Source organism: Colobus angolensis, unplaced genomic scaffold (genome assembly GCF_000951035.1).
Source record: "Colobus angolensis palliatus isolate OR3802 unplaced genomic scaffold, Cang.pa_1.0 Scaffold424, whole genome shotgun sequence".
Classification (NCBI taxonomy): Eukaryota; Metazoa; Chordata; class Mammalia; order Primates; family Cercopithecidae; genus Colobus; species Colobus angolensis.
Window position 1 is genome coordinate 1,057,377 of NW_012117644.1, and position 18,733 is coordinate 1,076,109.

The 18,733-nt window shown below is 48.5% G+C and overlaps 2 protein-coding genes across 14 annotated transcripts; one reads left to right on the forward strand and one right to left on the reverse strand.

Annotated features, from left to right (window-relative positions):
• Positions 1-1,356: 1,356 nt before the first annotated feature.
• On the forward strand, positions 1,357-5,328 carry LOC105522309 (transmembrane O-methyltransferase). Its single transcript, XM_011956799.1, has 4 exons — positions 1,357-1,414; positions 2,334-2,601; positions 4,317-4,513; positions 5,008-5,328. Exons 2-4 carry the CDS (start codon positions 2,343-2,345, stop codon positions 5,326-5,328), a joined length of 777 nt encoding a protein of 258 aa, XP_011812189.1. The 5' UTR covers positions 1,357-1,414; positions 2,334-2,342.
• ANAPC15 (anaphase promoting complex subunit 15) lies at positions 5,221-9,201 on the reverse strand. Of its 13 annotated transcripts, XR_001003420.1 has the most exons (7): positions 9,072-9,201; positions 7,833-7,917; positions 7,578-7,702; positions 6,963-7,022; positions 6,507-6,644; positions 5,638-5,750; positions 5,221-5,278 (listed from the first exon to the last, which is right to left on the reverse strand). XR_001003420.1 is itself a non-coding variant. In XM_011956795.1 (6 exons), exons 3-6 carry the CDS (start codon positions 7,695-7,697, stop codon positions 6,300-6,302), a joined length of 366 nt encoding a protein of 121 aa, XP_011812185.1. In that variant the 5' UTR covers positions 7,698-7,707; positions 7,863-7,917; positions 9,072-9,201; the 3' UTR covers positions 5,996-6,299. The 13 variants fall into 13 exon arrangements, 12 of the variants coding, with proteins under 12 accessions (XP_011812185.1, XP_011812181.1, XP_011812178.1 ...); XM_011956795.1 differs by lacking the exons at positions 5,221-5,278; positions 5,638-5,750 and adding an exon at positions 5,996-6,347 and having other exon boundaries at positions 7,578-7,707; positions 7,863-7,917; XM_011956791.1 differs by lacking the exons at positions 5,221-5,278; positions 5,638-5,750 and adding an exon at positions 5,996-6,347.
• Between the last annotated feature and the right edge of the window lie 9,532 nt (positions 9,202-18,733).

Sequence of the window (18,733 nt, forward strand, 5' to 3'; positions counted from 1 at the left end):
ATACACTCTTCAAAATGCCATGCGAGGGGCGAGTGGGATCCAGGCCTGACGCTCCTAGATCGTACAGCCTGGGTGCACACACAGAGGATCCAGATGACCGGTACCCAGTGGGGGAACAGAGGGTGTATCGCCCAGCTGGGCTGGGGGTGAATACACAGAGGGTGTATTCTGCACCTGGGCTGGGGATCTGCGACTTACAAGAAGAAGGGACCTTATACTACCTTCACATGCTGACGCGGAGCGGAGATAAATGCTGGTGGAGGAGATAGAAGTCACCTCACTGACCTCTCTGCCTTCAGGCTTTTATCTTTAATTCTGCCTTTTTTTTTTTACAGCACCCATAATAAATCTAACGCACAAAGCTGACCATCAGTTCTCTTTTCCTAAACGCCCCCCCTCCCCCATGTCTTCCCTTGGGCCCTGAACACAGGTCCAAGTCCGTCCAAAATTGTATAGTGATCCATTTGTTGTTCATGCGCGTGTGATTGGGCGTTCACCCGCATGTGTGAAATGCGCCCACCCTCAAATCTTGTTTTGGCACATTACCCATCTGACATATCAAAGTCATGCAGAGCCTGACACCTCTCTCCAACTGCATGTTCTGAGGTGAGGGGTGAGGGGGTGGAGGGGTGAGCAATGTGTTTCACTGGACGTAGAGAAATGATGTTTCCTGATTGATCTACTGGACTTTGCACATGCAGCCTGGTCTGCCTACTGTCTTCGAGACTGAGTACAATGTCCTCCTGATTACCTTCTCTGACCCCATTCTCTGGACGTGTCCAGCTCCCTATGCTTAATCCTCATCCAGTGTTAATTCATGCATTTATTAACAAATATTTGCTGAGTGTCTACTATGTGCCACACACTGTTATATCTGGATATGCATCAGTTCACAAAACAGCCAAAGTTCCTGTAGTCGTGGAACATCCAATAGTGATCACACTATATTCTATGTTCCTGGGTCAGTCTCACCTACCAGACTTGGGAGTTCCTGGAGTACAATGACAGGTTCTGACTCTTACCTGTGGCCCAAGGCATGGCCTTGCTTACAGAAAACTTGCATTATCAATGAGTACATTACAGTCACCCCATCACCTTGGCTCACCCCATGCCCCATCTTCTGATCCAAGGAATCGGAGAAGTCGCCAGATCTCGTACCTCTTATAACCCCTCAAATCAAGACCCTGAGGTTCTGTAAATCTTTTGAGGTTCCTGAAGGGTAGGAGGCAGCTTAAGCTTATCCCTGGGGCTGGTAACTTGAACTGCAGGTCTCAGGTGACAGCAGCCACCTCAGCATGAATAATTGAAAGCCAGTCCAGCCTCCTGCCTCAAGAGTTATCCCCCACAGCAGGCCCTGGACTCCCTCAACCTGTCCTGTGCTCTGGTCTTGCCTAAGCAGGAGCCTCCAGCCCAGGTAAGCAGGGCCCTGGATTGTGGGTTCCCAAGCACACCAGTTCAAGCCCACAGCATCACTCACCTATTCACACCCATCCATACACTCTTTCATTTTTACTCCCCGCCACCACCAGGGGCCTTGCAAGAAGGCCTGCAAGGAGGTCAGATCTGGATGAGGAAGAGAATGGCCCAGGACATGGGAGGAGAGGCCCATTCCCCAAAGGCCTCTGGAGAGAAGAGCTGAGTAGAGGGAAAATGTGTGCTGTGTATTATGTGTATGTACACATTTGTGAAGGGAATTCTGAGACAGCACAGGAGAAGAGGGGAATACAGCGGAGAGGAGATAGGGCTGGAGAATTATTACAGAATCAAAGACTCCTCCTATCCGCAGGGAAGAGCAGGCAGAGGGAGAGTCCTGGGGTGGGAAAGAGGACATCTCACCCTAACACCCTATGGAGTATTTTGATTGCCTTTTACTGAGGCAGGGCACAGTGATGGTGAAGGTGTTTTTGACTGCAAACCTATGCTCTTTTGCTACACAGCAGTGGTCACAGGAGTCCAGGCAGGCAGAGGGTAGGGGTGGGGGAAGATACCCCAGAGAGGAACTAGTGAAAGGGGTCCTGAAGAAGGGGTGACGTCAGGGATAAAGAGAAACAAGTCAGGAAAACGATGTGAAGATGGAACCAGGGGTTGGGACTGGGAAGAGGCGATTTGGGGCTGGGTGCTGAAAGTAGACAGTATGGAGTCCTTGAAAGTACACAGGCTTGAAATCATACTAACCTGGATTCAAATCCCAGTTCTGCTGTGTGACTCTGGACAAAAGACTTAGCCTTTCTGAGCCATGGTTTGTAAAACATAAGGATAATTGCTACTGGCAAAGGCTACACAAATAGGCAAATTGTGGGTGTGGGTTTCCCTCCCTCCACCCCAGGACCCAGGTAGGGACCATGTCCCCTGCCATTGCACTGGCCTTCCTGCCACTGGTGGTAACATTGCTGGTGCGGTACCGGCACTACTTCCGATTGCTGGTGGGCACGGTCTTGCTGCGAAGCCTCCGAGACTGCCTGTCAGGGCTGCGGATCGAGGAGCGGGCCTTCAGCTACGTGCTCACCCATGCCCTGCCTGGTGACCCCGGTCACATCCTCACCACCCTGGACCACTGGAGCAGCCACTACGAGTACTTGAGCCATATGGGGCCTGTCAAAGGTCAGTGTTCCCTAGCCTTCTGCTCCAAGAAGTACCCCCAAGGCAGTGAAGGAATATTTGGGATCTGTTGCTGCTTTACTGGGTGTATAGGGCAGGTTCTTGATCCTCTTTTAGGGCCTCTTTTTTTTTCTCATCTGGAAATGAGCTTGGACTAAGTCATTTATTCAGCAAACATTTATTGTCACCTCTTTTGTATTAGGAATGTGCTAGGTAACAGGGAGGGGGGTAGAGGCCACAGAGATGAACGAGCCATAAATGCTGGCCTCAAAGGAAGCATAATACACAGTGGAATAACCATCTCAGCAGATAACCCATAGCTTTGTAATTATCTGTCTCCACATTTTCTTCTCCACCATGGAGGCTTCCACATACCATTTAGGGTAGCTGTCTGCCTGGATTTATCTCAATCCCAGCATAAGTGCTTTTAGGGTCTTATTTAAGAAATTCGGCTATGTGGTGGTTTGCGCTTGTAATCCCAGCACTTTGAGAGGCCGAGGTGGGCAGATTGCCTGAGCTCAGGAGTTTGAGACTGGCTTGGGCAACATGGCAAAAACCCATCTCTACAAAAAATGCAAAAATTACCTGGGCATGGTGGCACACACCTGTGGTCCCAGCTACTTTGGAGGCTGAGGTGGGAGGACTGCTTGAGCCCAGGAAGCTGAGGCTGCAGTGAGCCATGATTGTGCCACTGCACTCTCCAGCATGGGTGACAGAGCAAGACCCTGTCTCAAAAAAAAAAAAAAAAGAAAAGAAATTCAGAAATTCACCGGCTAGGCATGGTGGCTCGTGCCTGTAATCCCAGCACTTTGGGAGACCGAGGCAGGAGGATCACTTGAGCCCAGGAGTTCGAGACTAGCCTGGGCAACAAAGCGAGACCCCTGTTTGTACAAAAAATTTAAAAATTAGCCGAGTGTGGTGGTGAGTAACTGTGGTCCCAGCTACTAGGCAGGCTGAGGTGGGAGGATTGCCTGAGCCTGGGTGGTCAAGGCTGCAGTGAGTCATGATTACGCTACTGCACTCCAGCCTGGGCAACACAGCAAGACCTGGTCTCATAAATAAATAAATAAATAAATAGAAGTTCGTCCAATTCCAAGATCAGAAATATATTCAATGAGCAATAAAAGGGGAATGAAACTACAAATTCTAACAGAGACCGTTCATAAATCTCAAAGATAGGGTGGTTGTTTCTGCCTGGGACCTCATGGAGAAAGAGCAACATTTGAACTGAATCTGGAAGTTTTGAGTTGGCCAGGCAGATGGAGATGGGGGTGGGAAGGGCAAAGCCAGCCACATATACACATGTGGCATGTAGGAATGAGACAGCATGATGGATTCTGGGTACAGTTGTTTGGGATGGCTGTGATACAGGCCACAGGTGGGAAGTACTGAGAGATGAACCTGGGAAGTAGAACAGGATCAGGTCCAAGGTCCTGAATGCCAGGCTGAGGATCCCAAGTTCAATCCCAAAGGCCTTCAGCTCACGGGAGCCAAGGAGTAATAAGGTCAGATTGGTTGGAAAGATTCCAGGGCTGGTGTGAAGACTACACTGTAGGAAACGGGGACCAGGAGGGCAGTTGGGGCTATGGTACAAGAGACAGATGAGACCCCAGCTGGTTGGGAGCTGCAGTGAGGCAGGTGAACATTTGAGATATCTTTCTATCAGGGGCCCTGCATTCGTCTCCCATGTCTTCTGCAACAGCCATCTCCCCACATAGGTCAGATCCTGATGCGGCTGGTGGAGGAGAAGGCCCCTGCCTGTGTGCTGGAATTGGGAACATACTGTGGATACTCTACCCTGCTTATTGCCCAAGCCCTTCCCCCTGGGGGTCGCCTTCTTACTGTGGAGCGAGACCCACGCACAGCAACAGTGGCTGAAAAACTCATCCGCCTGGCCGGCTTTGATGAGCACATGGTCAGTCTCCCATCTCCCCACCCCAGATTTCTGTCACCCCAGGCCTTGCCCCAGCCAGACATCCCTTGTGAGGGACTCCCATCTAAGGAGAAGGAAGCACCTCCACTCTGGGGACTGTGATGCTGGATGGTGTGTGAGCTCCTGCCCTCCGGTCCCAAGTCATCTGCACATTATTTTCTGCCGGATGACAAAAGAAACAGCTAAGAGGAAGGCCTGTGGAACCCAGCAAATTTGGGTCCAGCTCTTACTATGCCTCTTGTTAGCTATGTGACCTTTAGCAAAGCATGCATCCTCTGAACCTCAGCTTCTTCACAGGCAGAATGGAAATCACAATACTGATCCTGACTTCTTAGGTTCTGAGGTCAGAGGAAATGTGAGAACACTCATAGGGAGCTAAGCCAGGATCTGGCATGAAGTAAGCCAGATCCTGGTGGGGTCTTCACTGGGAGAACAATTCCCCCCACCCTCACCTCCAGCTTCCCCTATCCTCACAGGTGGAGCTCATCGTGGGCAGCTCAGAGGAGGTGATCCCGTGCCTACGCACCCAGTATCAGCTGAGTCGGGCAGACCTGGTGCTCCTGATACACCGGCCACGATGTTACCTGAGGGACCTGCAGCTGCTGGAGGCCCATGCCCTACTGCCAGCAGGTGCCACTGTGCTGGCTGACCATGTGCTCTTCCCTGGTGCACCCCGCTTCTTGCAGTATGCTAAGAGCTGTGGCCGCTACCGTTGCCGCCTCCACCACACTGGCCTTCCAGACTTCCCTGCTATCAAGGATGGCATAGCTCAGCTCACCTATGCTGGACCAGGCTGAGGTCCAGGCCCAGGGGTACTTACTGATGCCCACACCCACCCCCACCCCCACCCAAGCAGGGACCTCAGAATCTGCTCCCTTTCCTGTTTGGGGCCTTGACACATGCTGGGCTCAGGGCTAGGGAGTCTCTCTTCCCACCTCTGACCCCTTTCAGCCTCTACACTGACCTCAAGTGTCAAGTTCTATCAGGCTGCTTGGTTTCACTAGGCCCCCTCTTTCCAGGGAGAACCATAGACTGACAGCATTCTTTCTGAGCTCCCGACCCATCTCTGTCACTGATTTGCTGAGTGACTCCAAGGGAATCCCCACCTTACTCTGAGATTTAATCTTCTCTCTTAACATGAAGGAAGCTGGATGGGAGAGCTCCAGGGACCTCCCAGTTCTTGGCCTCAGAAAGCCTCCCATCCTCAGCCCATGCCATTCTGGGTGGGATCAGAGGAAGTGGCAGACAGTGAGTTAGAGGCCCTGCAGGAATAGCTGGATGCAAGCTGGGCCAGAGAAAATGGCACAGAACCCTGGACCCAGGGCCAGGCATCCCCTGGCCTTCCCTAACCCTGGCCCACTTAGCCAATTAGGTGTGGCTGATGTCCCTTGAGTGCCCTCTCCCCAAAGCCCAAAAGAAGACGCTGGACTCCTCTGGGCCCCACCAACAAATAGGGAATAGACATGGGGGGAAAATCATTCCTTTGTCTTTATTAAAGAAACTTAGAAAGAGACCAGACCTGGCAATCAAGGGGTGAGGTACTGGCCAGGAAGGTGGAGTGGGGCTCAGGCCCTGGGGATTTCAAGTGCAGACCGATGGCCTGGGAGGGGCCAAGGAGACCAGATCCTGGCAGCAGCTGAGGAGGTGCCCAAGGGCACTTTCAGGCACTGGGGCCATCAGCTGGTTCTGTGGGCAGGGGTTGGGGGTTGGGATGCAGGGTAGTTTGGGCTGGCTTGGAATCTCTCTGAGGCCACCCTGCCTTGTCTACCTAGATCATCCACTGGTCCTGATCCTGTTCGTTGCCTTCCATGTCCACCTGGAGAGGAGGCTGGGTGTGGGTGGGGAGAGGCCTCAGCCAGCCTCAGCCCCAGATCCTGCCCCTGGCTGGATCCAGGGTTTCTGTACCCTTTGGCCATCAACTGGGTCAGGAGCAGGGGCCCAGGAAGAGAGGCCCTCCCCCATACCCCTTGCCTACCTCATTGACCTCTCCGTCATCAGGCGACTCATTGTAGTCATTCATCTCGTCCATGTCCTGCATGTCCTCATCATCCTCTGAGTCCTCTTCACTATCCTCATCGTCTTCATCATCCTCTTCTTCCTCGTCATCATAGTGCTGGTGAGCAGGACAGAGCCTGTAAGCCCTACAGGCCTGCGTGGACCAGTTCAAGAACTGACCCACTTGGACCTCTCTCTAGGGCCAATGAATGACCCCCCACCCCAACCCTCCCTCCTTGAGTCTAGCAGGCTGGTGCATGTTCTGCAGGACCTTAATGCTAGGCCCAATGCCCACCCCTTCTATCTCCCGTTTTTGCCCTTCACCCAGATCTGAGAACCACAACTGCTCTGGGTCAGAGGCAGGACATTCAGAATTAGAGCAGAGCCTCGGTCCACTGTGGCCCCCACACAGGCCCCACCTGCTAGAGCCACTCACCTCTGAGGCTGGCTTGCCAATAGGAACCAGGTTGTTGTCTTTCTCTGCGATGCTTTGGAGCTGTGGGCAAAGGCACAGAGGAACAAGGCCAGAGCCCAAGTAGGGCAGGTCAGGGGCACGGGACTGGCCCATTCTGCCCAGAAGACGAGCCACACGTGTGGGGGAGAAGCTTCCTCCCAGTTCTCAGGGAGATTCAATCCCTTTCTTGTCATCTGCCATTTATGAACTTGATCTAAATACGTAAACTCTCTGAGCCTTGTTTTTTTTGTATAATTATGGTGAGGATGAAGTGAGAGACTTACCAGCCTAGAAAGCGTCATCTGCTAGATCCTCAATAGTCAAAATTATTTCCTGTGCTTTAGGGAAAAGAGCTTGGGCTGAGTGTCAGCAGCCTGGGCTCTAATCTGGCCCAGAAGTCACATGGTACCCCTGTAAATTAGGGTATGAAAAGATGAGAACCTTGGCTCCCTGGCTCCCAGCCTGATTATTCCCAGCTGAGGGCAAATATTTCCGGAGTAAGGCTGGGTCATGGCCCACTGAAGGGGGTCTCTGTCTGTGCTGGGGTCTCTGTCTATGCTGGGGTCTCTGTCTGTGCTGTGCTAGCTGCTCACTCACCCAGGCCTGATGCTGCTGCTCCTGCTGCTGCAGCTCTGTCTCTTCCACACAGGGTCGATCCAGATTAAACCACAGTGTCTCAGTCACACGAGGGAAGAGTGAGGGGAACAAAGTGGACATGGCTCCTAGACTGAGGGAAAGGGTCAAGTGAATGTGTTTTGCTTAGTTTTCGTTTTTAATTTGGTTGTAATCTGATTTAGGGATAGGGTGGAAGACAGCAGGAAAGCAGCCCCTCCCCCTAGGAATCAGATAGACCTGGCTATGAGTCCTGGCTCCAACACTTACTAGCTGTTTGACCTTGGCTGAGTCACTTAACCTCTCTGGGCCTCAGTGTCTTCATCTGTAAAATGGGGATAATAACAATTATACCACCGTCAAAGTAATTCTGATAATTAAGTAAATAATGGATAAATAAAGCTGTTTGCAGGGTGTTCAAGGAGGGAAGGGAATGGGAGTCAAGTGTAGGAATAGGAATCCAGAATGCAGACTGGCATTATGAAATTATACAAAATTAGAGGTAGCAGGGTTCTACTGAAATTATCCCTACCTCCTCCACACACTAAAACCTGCTTTTTGCACCTTTATGATGGCCCATACCACACCCGCCCAGTGTCAGAAATTTAGGACACTAACGACCGCTCAAGAATCACAGCCAAATGTTGGGGTGGGGGGATTGTAGCATATGCAAGCAGGGCTTAGTAAGACATTCTAGGAGGCATGAATAAGTGGATAAATAAGTAGATGTAAGATTGAATGGATGAACTAACATTATAAGGGTACAATCAGCTTTGAGCGGCTGAGGGAGCCGACCAGGAGTGCCAGATAACCTTTATTAAACTGAGGACAGGCAAACTGAGGCCCAGCGACAGGCAGAGACTGGCTTTAGGTCACACAGTGAGTCGGGGCTTAGAACTCCTCCGTGAAAGGGATGAGCAGGAGAAAAGAATTGATGCCTGGTCCTGCTTCTGTCCTAATTTATCTGACCGACCCAGGGCCAGCCGCTGCCCTTCCCTGTATCTCAGATTTCCAACCCGCGTAATTAGGCACGAGGGAAAACACCCTCATGTCCAAGAAGTTCTGACAGGCCAGAGATCTCGGCTCGGAAAGCCCAACCCACTGTCGCAAAGCCACCGCCCATTCTTTACTCATTACGGTAATGACCACGCAGTTGACCAACAGGAAGAAAGTAGGGCGGGACTCAAGACAGAAATTTGGCCTTATAGGGTTGCTAAACGCGAAAAAAGCGGGGCCTGGGTAGGGCCAATTAACTGAAAGAAATGCTGGGTGACAGGAAGTGACACCAATGAATGACGGGCCTTGTGTGACGGGGTGGGGCTTAGTCTCGAGGAAGCGGCCAATGAACTGGAGCTCTTTAAGGGTTAAGGACTCTCAATATGGAGCTCCTGGGGAGTCGGGTCAAAGGAAATGGATTTCTGTGGGAGAAGAAGGAATTAAGGGGCAAAGAGACGGCGGCAGCTTTGTCTCTGTACTTACCGCGCCGGGAGGCTGCAGCCGGCGGCGACCCGGAAGCGCTTCACTCAGCCTGAGCGGAAGAACCCACCAGAATCCGGGACTCACCAAACGCATGCGTCCTTCGTCTCCTTTTGTTCCCTGCTCCCGCCCGCTAAACCGGATGTGACGTTGACATACCTTAGTCACATTGTTAGGGAAGAAAGTGTGCAGTGCCTGCTTATCTGACCCGCCTCGAGCCTGAGCCAGTCGGCCTCTCCATCCTGGCCCCACTACTACGGCTACATTTAACCCCTGCTCCTTTGTTCCCAGGCACCATTTGCTTGTTAACCCCTTCTGAAGAATACTTGACAGCAACCTCTTAGTGCGAGGGCCCTTTGTCCTACTGCATCCCAGAAAACTAATCTGTTACTACTCCAGAATTGCTGGTTAATGTTATGTCCCTCCTGTCTGTGCTCTCTCGGCTTCAGTTTCCCGTTTGAGCACATTCATTCTTTTTTATTTTTGCTCAGAACAAAAATATTTGAGTTCCTATATTACTATATTCCAGGCCTTGCTAGAAACTGGGGATACATCTATGAAAATGGTCGCTTCCCTGGAAGACCTCACAGTCCAGGGAAGCCAAACCCTGCAGACATACGGTAGACTCAGTGATCTCTCTTAAGGTTGTCTGTTGAATTTTCACATTGGAGATTATGTACAGACTTCAATGACTAGTCAGCCTCAGTCACAGCATTCTGTTGCTTGGGGAATCTGCTGCCCTCCTCAGACCTGGGCCAAGTCCCCTTAGAGGTCAACCTTGTAACCTCTCCCATTCCTTTGCTGATGCCTCAGTTCCAGTAACCTCTGACTTAGCTTCCCCTTTAGAGATACTCATGCTTTCTGGCAACAGAGGTCCTTCAAACCCAATTCCTATTAAGCTCCATCACTTACCAGCCTCTTCCGGGGACAGCAGTCGTCCACATTTCCAGTACTGTCCTGGCCAGATGTGTGAGTTTTGGCAAGTCCGTTTGCTCTCTGAACTCAGCTTCTTTGTCAACCAGCATCATAATCTCTGCCCAGCCTTCCTTCTATCCTGGGCTGATGTGAAGATTGGATAAGAATTGTTCAAGAGGTCATGTACTGTGCATATTGAATGTGATTATATTGCCAAATAGCACCGTTTGTTATAGTTTTTCATTAAAGAGTACCCTTTGCCTCTTGGAAATGACTACCTTTTTCATTCTTTCAACAAATACCTATTGAGTGCCTTAGTATATGTCCGTCACTATTCTTAGTAGTGGGTATACAGTAGTAAACAAAACAGACCAAAAAAGTCCCTCTCTTCATAGAGCCTTCATTCTGAGAGAGGTAAACAATGAAGAAGATAGATAAATAAAATATGTAGTTTTAAGATTGCAGTAAAGACTGAGGAGAAAAATCTGAGAAGTGGGAATAAAATATTTGCAGGGGAGGTGTTTTATTTTTGATTGGGGGCCAAAGTCACTGGGAAGGTGACTTTTGAGTAAAGGTCTGAAGGAACAGAGAGCCTTCTGATATTTGTGGAAGAGCATTTCAGTGAGAGAGAATGGAAGTGCAGAGGGGCTAGAATGGCTTGGGTATAGTGTCCTCTAGGGCGAGTAATAGGTAGGACATGAGGAGTTAGGGAGTCAGTGGAGGGTTGTGAGCACAGGGTCCACACAATCTGATTTACATTTTAACTGAGTTACTCTGGCTGTTCTATAAAGAATAGACTGGGCGTAGGGGAAACAATGGCAGAAGCAGGGAGACCAGTTGGGAGCCTATTATGATAATCTAGAGGTAGTGGATGAGAAGTGGTTGAATTCTAAATTTAAATGGTAGAGACTACAAGGTTTGCTAACAGATGTAGAATGCCAGAATAAGAAAGGAGCCACGATTTTTGGGCTGAACAACTGGAAGATTGGCGTTGCCACTGTTTTGAGATGGGAAAGACTGGGGAGGTGATGAGGGAGGGATTTCTTTTTTTTTTTGACGGGGAGCTCAGGTTTGAGTGTGTTGAGTCTGAGATGACCATTAGAGTAGAGATGTTGAGATGGCAGGGAGGCATATAAATTTGCAGGTCAGGGCAGAGATCTGGGCTGGATTTGGGAGTCATTGGCACATAGATGGTGTTTAAAGTCATGAGACTGGATGAGATCACCAAGGGAGTGAGTGTAAATGGAAAATAGTGTCCTCCAATATTCCAAATTTGAGGAAACTAGGAAAAGCAACAAACCAGATGAAGAAGGAAGACCAAAAAGATAAGTAGAAAGCTGGATGAGTTGATGGTATCTTGGAAGCCATGCAAAGAAAGGGTATTAGGAGGAGAAAATGGTCTACTACAGCCTCATTCTGTACAAAATTGTGCTTCTGTTTATTTCCCCAGCAGACCATGAGCTCCTTGAGGGCAGGGACTGAATGGTTACTATGTCCCCAGGGCCCAGCATGACCTTCTCCTGGATTCCTCATCTTCCTCCTGTGACCTGTGTCTCCATCAGTTTCTGCTCCGGCATCTTTTTCTTACAGGATTCCTACGTCAGGTACCGTTTGCCCTGTCCTTCCTGATAACTCCACCTGCTGGAAATTACCTAGTAACAGAGTTTATTTTGAAGGTCATCAGCCAGGCTCAGTAAGTCATGATGACTGGTTAGCTGGTGACATTTACTGAGTACCAACTGAGTGCCAGACACCTTTCTAGGCCCTGGGGACAGAGGAGAAGCAGAAATAATTCCTGCCCTAGAGAAAAATAGAGTATAGTGAGTACTAAGACAATTAAAGACAATTATAGAGGAGGGTAATCATTGTTAAAATCAATGTATGTAGAGAATACATGAGAACACAGAGGAGGGGAGATGAATGGGTTCTGAACAAACTAAATTTAGGCTTTTGTTCCAGAAAAGAAAACATTTGAGTGGGCCTTGAGGGATGAGTAGGAGTTAAGCCCACTGGTAGATAAGTGGGAAAAGAGAGTGCACAAAGAGGCATCTTTCATTCAAGGGCATGTTTGGAGAACATTGAGAATCTGGGCGGAACTAGATGTGTGGGGTGGAGAGAGATGAGAAAGAATGATAGGGGACCCAGATAGGGAAGGTCTTCGGTGGCCCTATATGGAATGGATGGGATGGGATCCAGGCATCTTGGGTTTCACCTTTGTCTTATTGCTGACTTGCTGGGGACCCCAGGTAAATGTCTCCCCATTCACAAGCTTCCATGTTCTCTAACGTAATAGCCTAACCACGTCGCCAGCTCTGATGTGAGTCCCTGGAAGGAATTCCCCTAGCTTAACCCTTCCCATTCTTAGATTTTTACATTTGCCTTATTTGTGATTTATACAAACCAGGGCCTAGGAATGGAAAGCAGGGGCAGGATGGAGATTTCTCAACAAAAATCAATAAATCCAGAGCCCAGAGGCTGAAGATGGAAACCATGACTCTATGCAGATAATTCTCTAGGATCCACGAAGGGCCAGATTTGAGTGGTGTGAATTCAGTGCTAGTAAGAGCTGCTTACTCGTTCCTTTCATAAGCCTTGAGGAGCATGGCTGACCCTGGTAGGGGACAGAGGAGAATGTCACAGTCACAGTCACTACCTTTCATACATATGGAGGGATGGTTGGTCTCCAGAGGGTTTTCCCACTCATAGTCTCCACTTATCCTTAGCCCAGCCCTGGGAATTCTGCCTTCATTTAGCAGATGAGGAACCTGAGGCTCAGGAAAGTAAAGTAGCTTGTCTGAGGTGAAGCTACAACTCAAGAATGTCAAAATCTTGCATTGTTCCACAAATCTTCCTTATGGGCTGGTATGTGCTTGCCGATGGGGACTCACAGAGGAATCCGATTTGAGTCCTAGTCCTCTTCAACTACCCGGTATGGTGTGGGTACCAGACTAACGCAAGTCATTTGGCCCTTTAGGCCAGATCTCTGTGTGATTCATGTGTATTTCCCCAGCACCTTGCACAGTGTCTAGCAAAGTAGTCACTCAACAAATGTTTATATAAGATGGATTTGTTTCCTTGGGTCTAATGGAATTATAATTCACATGAAGAATGGTATAACAGGGATAGGTTCTAAAAAGAGAAAAGTGGTAATGTTAAAAAGAGAAGAGCAGTGTGGGAGGGGAGGTGGAGAAGGCTCCTCAGGAGATGAGACCTTGCAAGAGGAGTTAGGAAAGAATATTCTAGTCAAGAGTAGACAGTATGTGCAGAATTGCAGAGGCCTGAAAGGGTGTAGTGTGCCCAGGACATGACATTGACCACGGGCCTGTTGTGTGGCCATCTTGGTGATGGGCACTACAAAAGAAACAGGACCAGAAGACAGTACCCTGTGCTCAAAGGATGAGGTACACCCTTGGAGGAGGACAGGGACATGTTGAGAAAGGCTTCCTTGAGCAGGGGAGACTTCAGCTGGGTCTTGAAGGATGCTTCAGAGTTCGAGTCAGAGAGGAGGAAAGAGGAAGCCTCCCAGGTGGGAGGGGCCTCCTTAGGCAGCGGCTGTGGTGGGAGGGAATGAGGAGAATGCCCAGGCAGGAGATCATGGTGTGTGGAGGGCAGGTTTGTGGGGTGGGAGGGACTGGAGAGCTCCACTGGGTGGGCTAGCTGAGGGAGTGCACCTTAGCCCTTAGCATGGGGTATAAGGCTTGTTCTGCCTTGTGGTCACTCAACATCTCATTTATTTCCCATCATTGTGGCCTCTCTGGACCTGATTCTGAGCTTGGGATGGATAGATGCATTGGAAGGGATCTCTGTGAATTATCTTCCAGTTCCCTAGAAAGCCAGCCCCAGGAGAGGTGCTCCAGCCAGGTCCCTATTTGCATGGTGGTTTTGCATGTATTTGCTTACCACAAATATATGGTAAGGTTTCCTCACTAAGGTTTAATGGGCTAAGGTTTCCCCATTCTGACTATAGCAAAATAGACACAAAGTTTGAAGAGGGGCCCTCTGCATTGGAGGCAAAGGCTGAGGAGACACAGACCTACACACACACACACACACACCCTCACTTTTATGCAGAATGAAGGCTCCCCGGAGATCCCCGTGTCCTAATCCTATGGTGTCTATCTTACCTGGCAAAAGGGACTTTGCAGATGTGGTTAAGGTTAAGGACTTTCACATGGGGTGATTATCCAGGTGGGCCCAATCTACTTACACGAATCCTTAAAATCAGATCGACTAGACAAGGAAGAAGCGTCAGAGAGATACTACATTGCTGACTTTGAAGATGGAGGAAGGGGCCATGAGCCAAGGAACACAGGCAGCCTCTAGAGGCTGAAAAGGGCAAGGAAATGGATTCTTCCCTAGAGCCTCCAGAAAGGAACAAAGACCTGCTGACATCTTAATTTAAAAAAAAATTTTTTTAATTTTTTTGAGACAGAGTCTTGCTCTATCCCCCAGGCTGGAGTGCAATGGTGGCATCTCGGCTCACTGCAACCTCTGCCTCCCAGGTTCAAGCGATTCTCCTGCCTCAGCCTCCTGTGTAATTGGGATTACAGGCACCCACCACCACGCCTGGCTAATTTTTGTATTTTTAGTAGAGATGGGGTTTCGCCATGTTGGTCAGGCTGGTCTCAGGTGATCCGCCTGCCTTCGCCTCCCAAAGTGCTGGGATTACAGGTGTGAGCCACTACACCCGGCCCCTGATACCCTAAATTGAGACCCATGTTATACTTGTAACCTACAGAACTGTAAGTTAATAAGCTTGTGTTTTTTGCTGGGCACAGTGGCACATTCCTGTAGTCCCAGCTACTTGGGAGGCTGTGGTAGGCATGTTACTGGATAGTGCCCGGTAGTTTCAGGCTCTTGGTGTTCTGAACAAAGAACTGGACTAGACACACAGAGACAGCAAAGCAAAGCAGCAAAAGCTTATTAAGCACAGTATTACACTCTCGGAGGGAGAGAGTGGACTGACCTCTGGCAGATGAGATCAACATTAGTTTGGTGTACTCTGGGTCTTTTTGTGTGTGTGTGTGTGTGTATGTGTGTGTGTGTTTCTTCTCTTCCCAAAGCTGCCTAATCTCTAGCCAGTGTCTGCCTTTTTTATTGATAGATATGTTGCTTAGTTACTTTGGCCCTTGTGTGTCACCTGCATCCCATAATTTTAAGTACATGCATGATTTGCAGTCTATATGCAAGAGCTTCAATGAGCTAATTACCATACAGGGTCATTTTAAGGATACTTTTTCTCTTTAATGCGCGTGCCCATCTCTAAGGAGCTGCCCCTGACAGGTTTGGTCCAGATTTAGCCCACATGGGGGCTTCTTTCTCACTTTTGTTTTGGCTGTTCTGCTTCTTATCTCGCTTCTTGCTCACCTGCCCCTTCAGCTTGCTTCTGCTCCCTGCTTTTACTCATTCTGCCCTTGATCCAACTTTTAATTCCCTTTACTATTCTCCTGCTATATTTTTCCTCTTCCCCTGCTTCAGGAGGATCGCTTGAACCGAGGAGTTTGGGACCAGCCTGGGCAACAGAGCGAGACCTTGTCTCAAAAATCAGTCAATCAATTAATTAATTAATTTGTGTTGTTTTAAGCCACTTAGTTTGTGGTAGTTTGTTATGGCACCAACAGAAAACAAATGCACAGGCACACACATATATCCTCCCACCCCGATGGACAATCAACCACAGTCATACACGCTCAGGCAGACACAGGCAGGGAGACCCAGGAACATCAGCTGGCCCTAAGTGGGGGCTGGGGAGAAATGAAGCTTCAGGTGTGTGCTGCGGGGTGGGGTGGTAAGGCCTGCTCCTTGGCTGGTGTGGAGAAACTTTGGCCACATTTATCAGGCTTAACTTTGCTCTGCTTCCTCTCAGTCTTTAAATCATACTTTTAGCAACCTTTACAACATTTTGTCCTAAACACTGTTGCGAATACATGTATGAAACTCAAAGACTATACTAAATGAAATAAGCCAGTCACGAAAGGACAAATACTGTAGGATTTCACTTTTCTGAGGTTCCTGGAGAAGTCAAATTCAGAGACAGAAAGTAGGATGGTGGTTGCCAGGGGCTTGGGGAGTAGGGAGTTATTACTGTTTTGGGTTTTTTTTGTTTGTTTGTTTTTATGGGTATCCTGTTTCTGCTTAAAGAGTTATTACTGTTGACCCATGAACAACACAGGTTTGAACTGCATGGGTCCGCTAATGTGTGGATTTTTTTCAATCAATCACAGATAAAAAATACAGTCTTCAGAGGATGCGAAACCCACATATGTGAAGGGTGGGACGTCAGTATGTGTGGATTTGGGTATGGGGGTGCTCCTGAAACCAATCCCCTACATCTGTTGAGGGAGGATTGTATTTAATGGATACATTTTCAGCTGGGGAAGATGAAAAGCATTCGGGATGAGCCTGGTCCCACAATTTTGGGAGGCCGAGGTGGGAGGATTACTCGAGCGCAGGAGTTTGAGACCAGCCTGGGCAACATGGCAAAACCCCATCTCTACCAAAAATACAAAAATTAGCCAGGTATAGTGGTGTGTGTCTGTGGTCCCAGCTACTTGGGAGGCTGAGGTGAGAGGATTGTTTGAGCCCAGGAGGTAGAGTAGAGGTTGCAGTGAGACAAAATGGTGCCATTGCACTCCAGTGTGAGTGATAGAGCAAGAACCTGTCTTTAAAAAAAAAAAAAAAAAAAAAAGAGTTCTGGATGGATTCACAACAATGTGAATGTACTTAATGTGAGTGTACTGAACTGGACATGTAAAAATTGTTAAAATGATTTTTATTGTATGTATGTTGCCACAATTTAAAAAAAAAACTTGTAGATTAGGCACCATTTTGGAGAATGGGTTGAGGGGAGCCTCCGGTCAACCTCCCCATACTGCAGTGCAGCTGGAAACTTGGTAACTGGTTCTCTGACACCTCGCCATCACTCCCAGCCCAGTGCCACATATCCCAATCTCCATGCCCCACTCCAGTCCAGAGCCATCTATTGCCTGGGCTACTGCAATAACTGGCCAACTTCCCACCACACTACACTTTGAACCATACATGGCTGCCTAAAACCTTTCCCTGGTTTCCCATTGCTTTTAGCCTGTGAATTGAAGTCCTTGCCAGGCAAGATCTGGCCCTGCCTGCCTGTCTACCCTCATCTACAGCCAACCTCCTTCTTGCTTTCTGCACCCCAACCACACCCCAAAAGTTTTGCAGATCTTCAGACCCACTAAAGCATGTTCTGCCTCAGGGCCTTTGCACAATGCTTCTGTTGCCTGGGACACCGTCCTCCTTCTTTACTGGGTCAGCTCCCTCCCTTTTGGTCTCAGAGAGGTCCCTCCTGCAGCCCCAAACCAGATTAGCTCTGGTGCAAGGAGCACTCTTCCACAGCATCTTCTCTTTTTCTCATAGCACCTCACCTAATACATACACTCACACACACATTTATATGTGTGTGTGTGTGTATATATATAAAATACATGTATTTTATATATATGTATGTGTGTATATATATATAATGTGTGGTAAAATATATATAACAAAAAATTTACAATTTTCGCCTTTTTTTTCTTTGGACACTGAGTTTTGCTCTTGTTGCCCAGGCTGGAGTGCAATGGCATGATCTTGGCTCACTACAACCTCTGCCTCCCGGGTTCAAGTGATTCTCCCACCTCAGCTTCCCAAGTAGCTGGGATTACTACAGGCATGTGCCACCATGGCCTGGCTAATTTTGTATTTTTAGTAGAGATGGGGTTTCCCCATGTTGGTTGGGCTTGTCTCAAACTCCTGACCTCTGGTGATCTGCCCACCTCAGCCTCCCAAAGTGCTGGGATTACAGGTGTGAGCCACCGTGCCTGGCCAATTTTAGCCATTTTTAAATGTACAATTCAGTGGCATTAAATACATTCTCATTGTGTGTAACCATCACTACATCCATTCCTCAGAACTCTCATCTTTTCCAGCTGAAACTCCGTAATTAAACAGTAGCTCCCCACCCAGCCTCCCCAAGCCCCTGGCACCCACCATTCTACTTAGTCTCTATGAATTTTGACTACTCCAGGTACCTTATGTAAACGGAATCATACAGTATTTTTCTTTCTGTAATTGGCTTATTTCACTTAGCATAATGTCTTCAAGGTTCATCTATGAAGCTGTTGTTGCATGTGTCAGAATTTTCTTCCTTTTTAAGGCTGAGTAATAGTCATTTGTACATATCACATGTTGCATATCCATTCATCTTTTGATAGACATTTGGATTGTTTCCACTTTTTGGTTATTGCAAATAGTACTGCTATAAAAATGGTTGAACAAATACCACCTATTTTAACTATACATCTAATTGTGTGCTTATTCGTTTAAGTTGTGCCTGTCTTCCTCACCTCTGGGTGTCACAAGTGTTCACCAGCATATCCTCAGCACCCAGCACAGTAACTGGGCATCAGTAGATATTCATCAAGTATCTGTTGAATGAATGAGACACCAAAATGTATCTACTGTACATATGTGGTGTCTGTAGTATGCAGGGAAGAGCAGAAGAGTTGAATCTGGGGCCCAGCTCATTGATTCCTCATTGCATGCTCTGACCTTGATCAAGGCCCTTCACCTTTGTAAACCAAAGAGTATCTGAGACAAGTCTCAATCAATTTAGGAAGTTTGTTTTGCCAGGGCTAAGCATGCACCCATGACACAGCCTCAGGGGGTCCTGACAACATATGCCTAAGGTGGTTGAGGCACAGCTTGGTTTTATATATTTTAAGGAGACATGA

What these genes read in the sequence shown, in the direction of transcription:
- LOC105522309 (XM_011956799.1), top strand. Translation starts at nt 2,343, where the DNA reads ATGTCCCCTGCCATTGCACTGGCCTTCCTGCCACTGGTGGTAACATTG. An exon ending in CCATATGGGGCCTGTCAAAG is followed by an intron (nt 2,602 to 4,316) that starts GTCAGTGTTCCC and finishes CTCCCCACATAG; the next exon opens with GTCAGATCCTGATGCGGCTG. An exon ending in CCGGCTTTGATGAGCACATG is followed by an intron (nt 4,514 to 5,007) that starts GTCAGTCTCCCA and finishes CTATCCTCACAG; the next exon opens with GTGGAGCTCATCGTGGGCAG.
- ANAPC15 (XM_011956786.1), bottom strand. Translation starts at nt 7,697, where the DNA reads ATGTCCACTTTGTTCCCCTCACTCTTCCCTCGTGTGACTGAGACACTG. An exon ending in TTGGCAAGCCAGCCTCAGAG is followed by an intron (nt 6,681 to 6,962) that starts GTGAGTGGCTCT and finishes TGGTCCACGCAG; the next exon opens with GCCTGTAGGGCTTACAGGCT. An exon ending in ATGACGGAGAGGTCAATGAG is followed by an intron (nt 6,348 to 6,506) that starts GTAGGCAAGGGG and finishes CCTCCTCTCCAG; the next exon opens with GTGGACATGGAAGGCAACGA.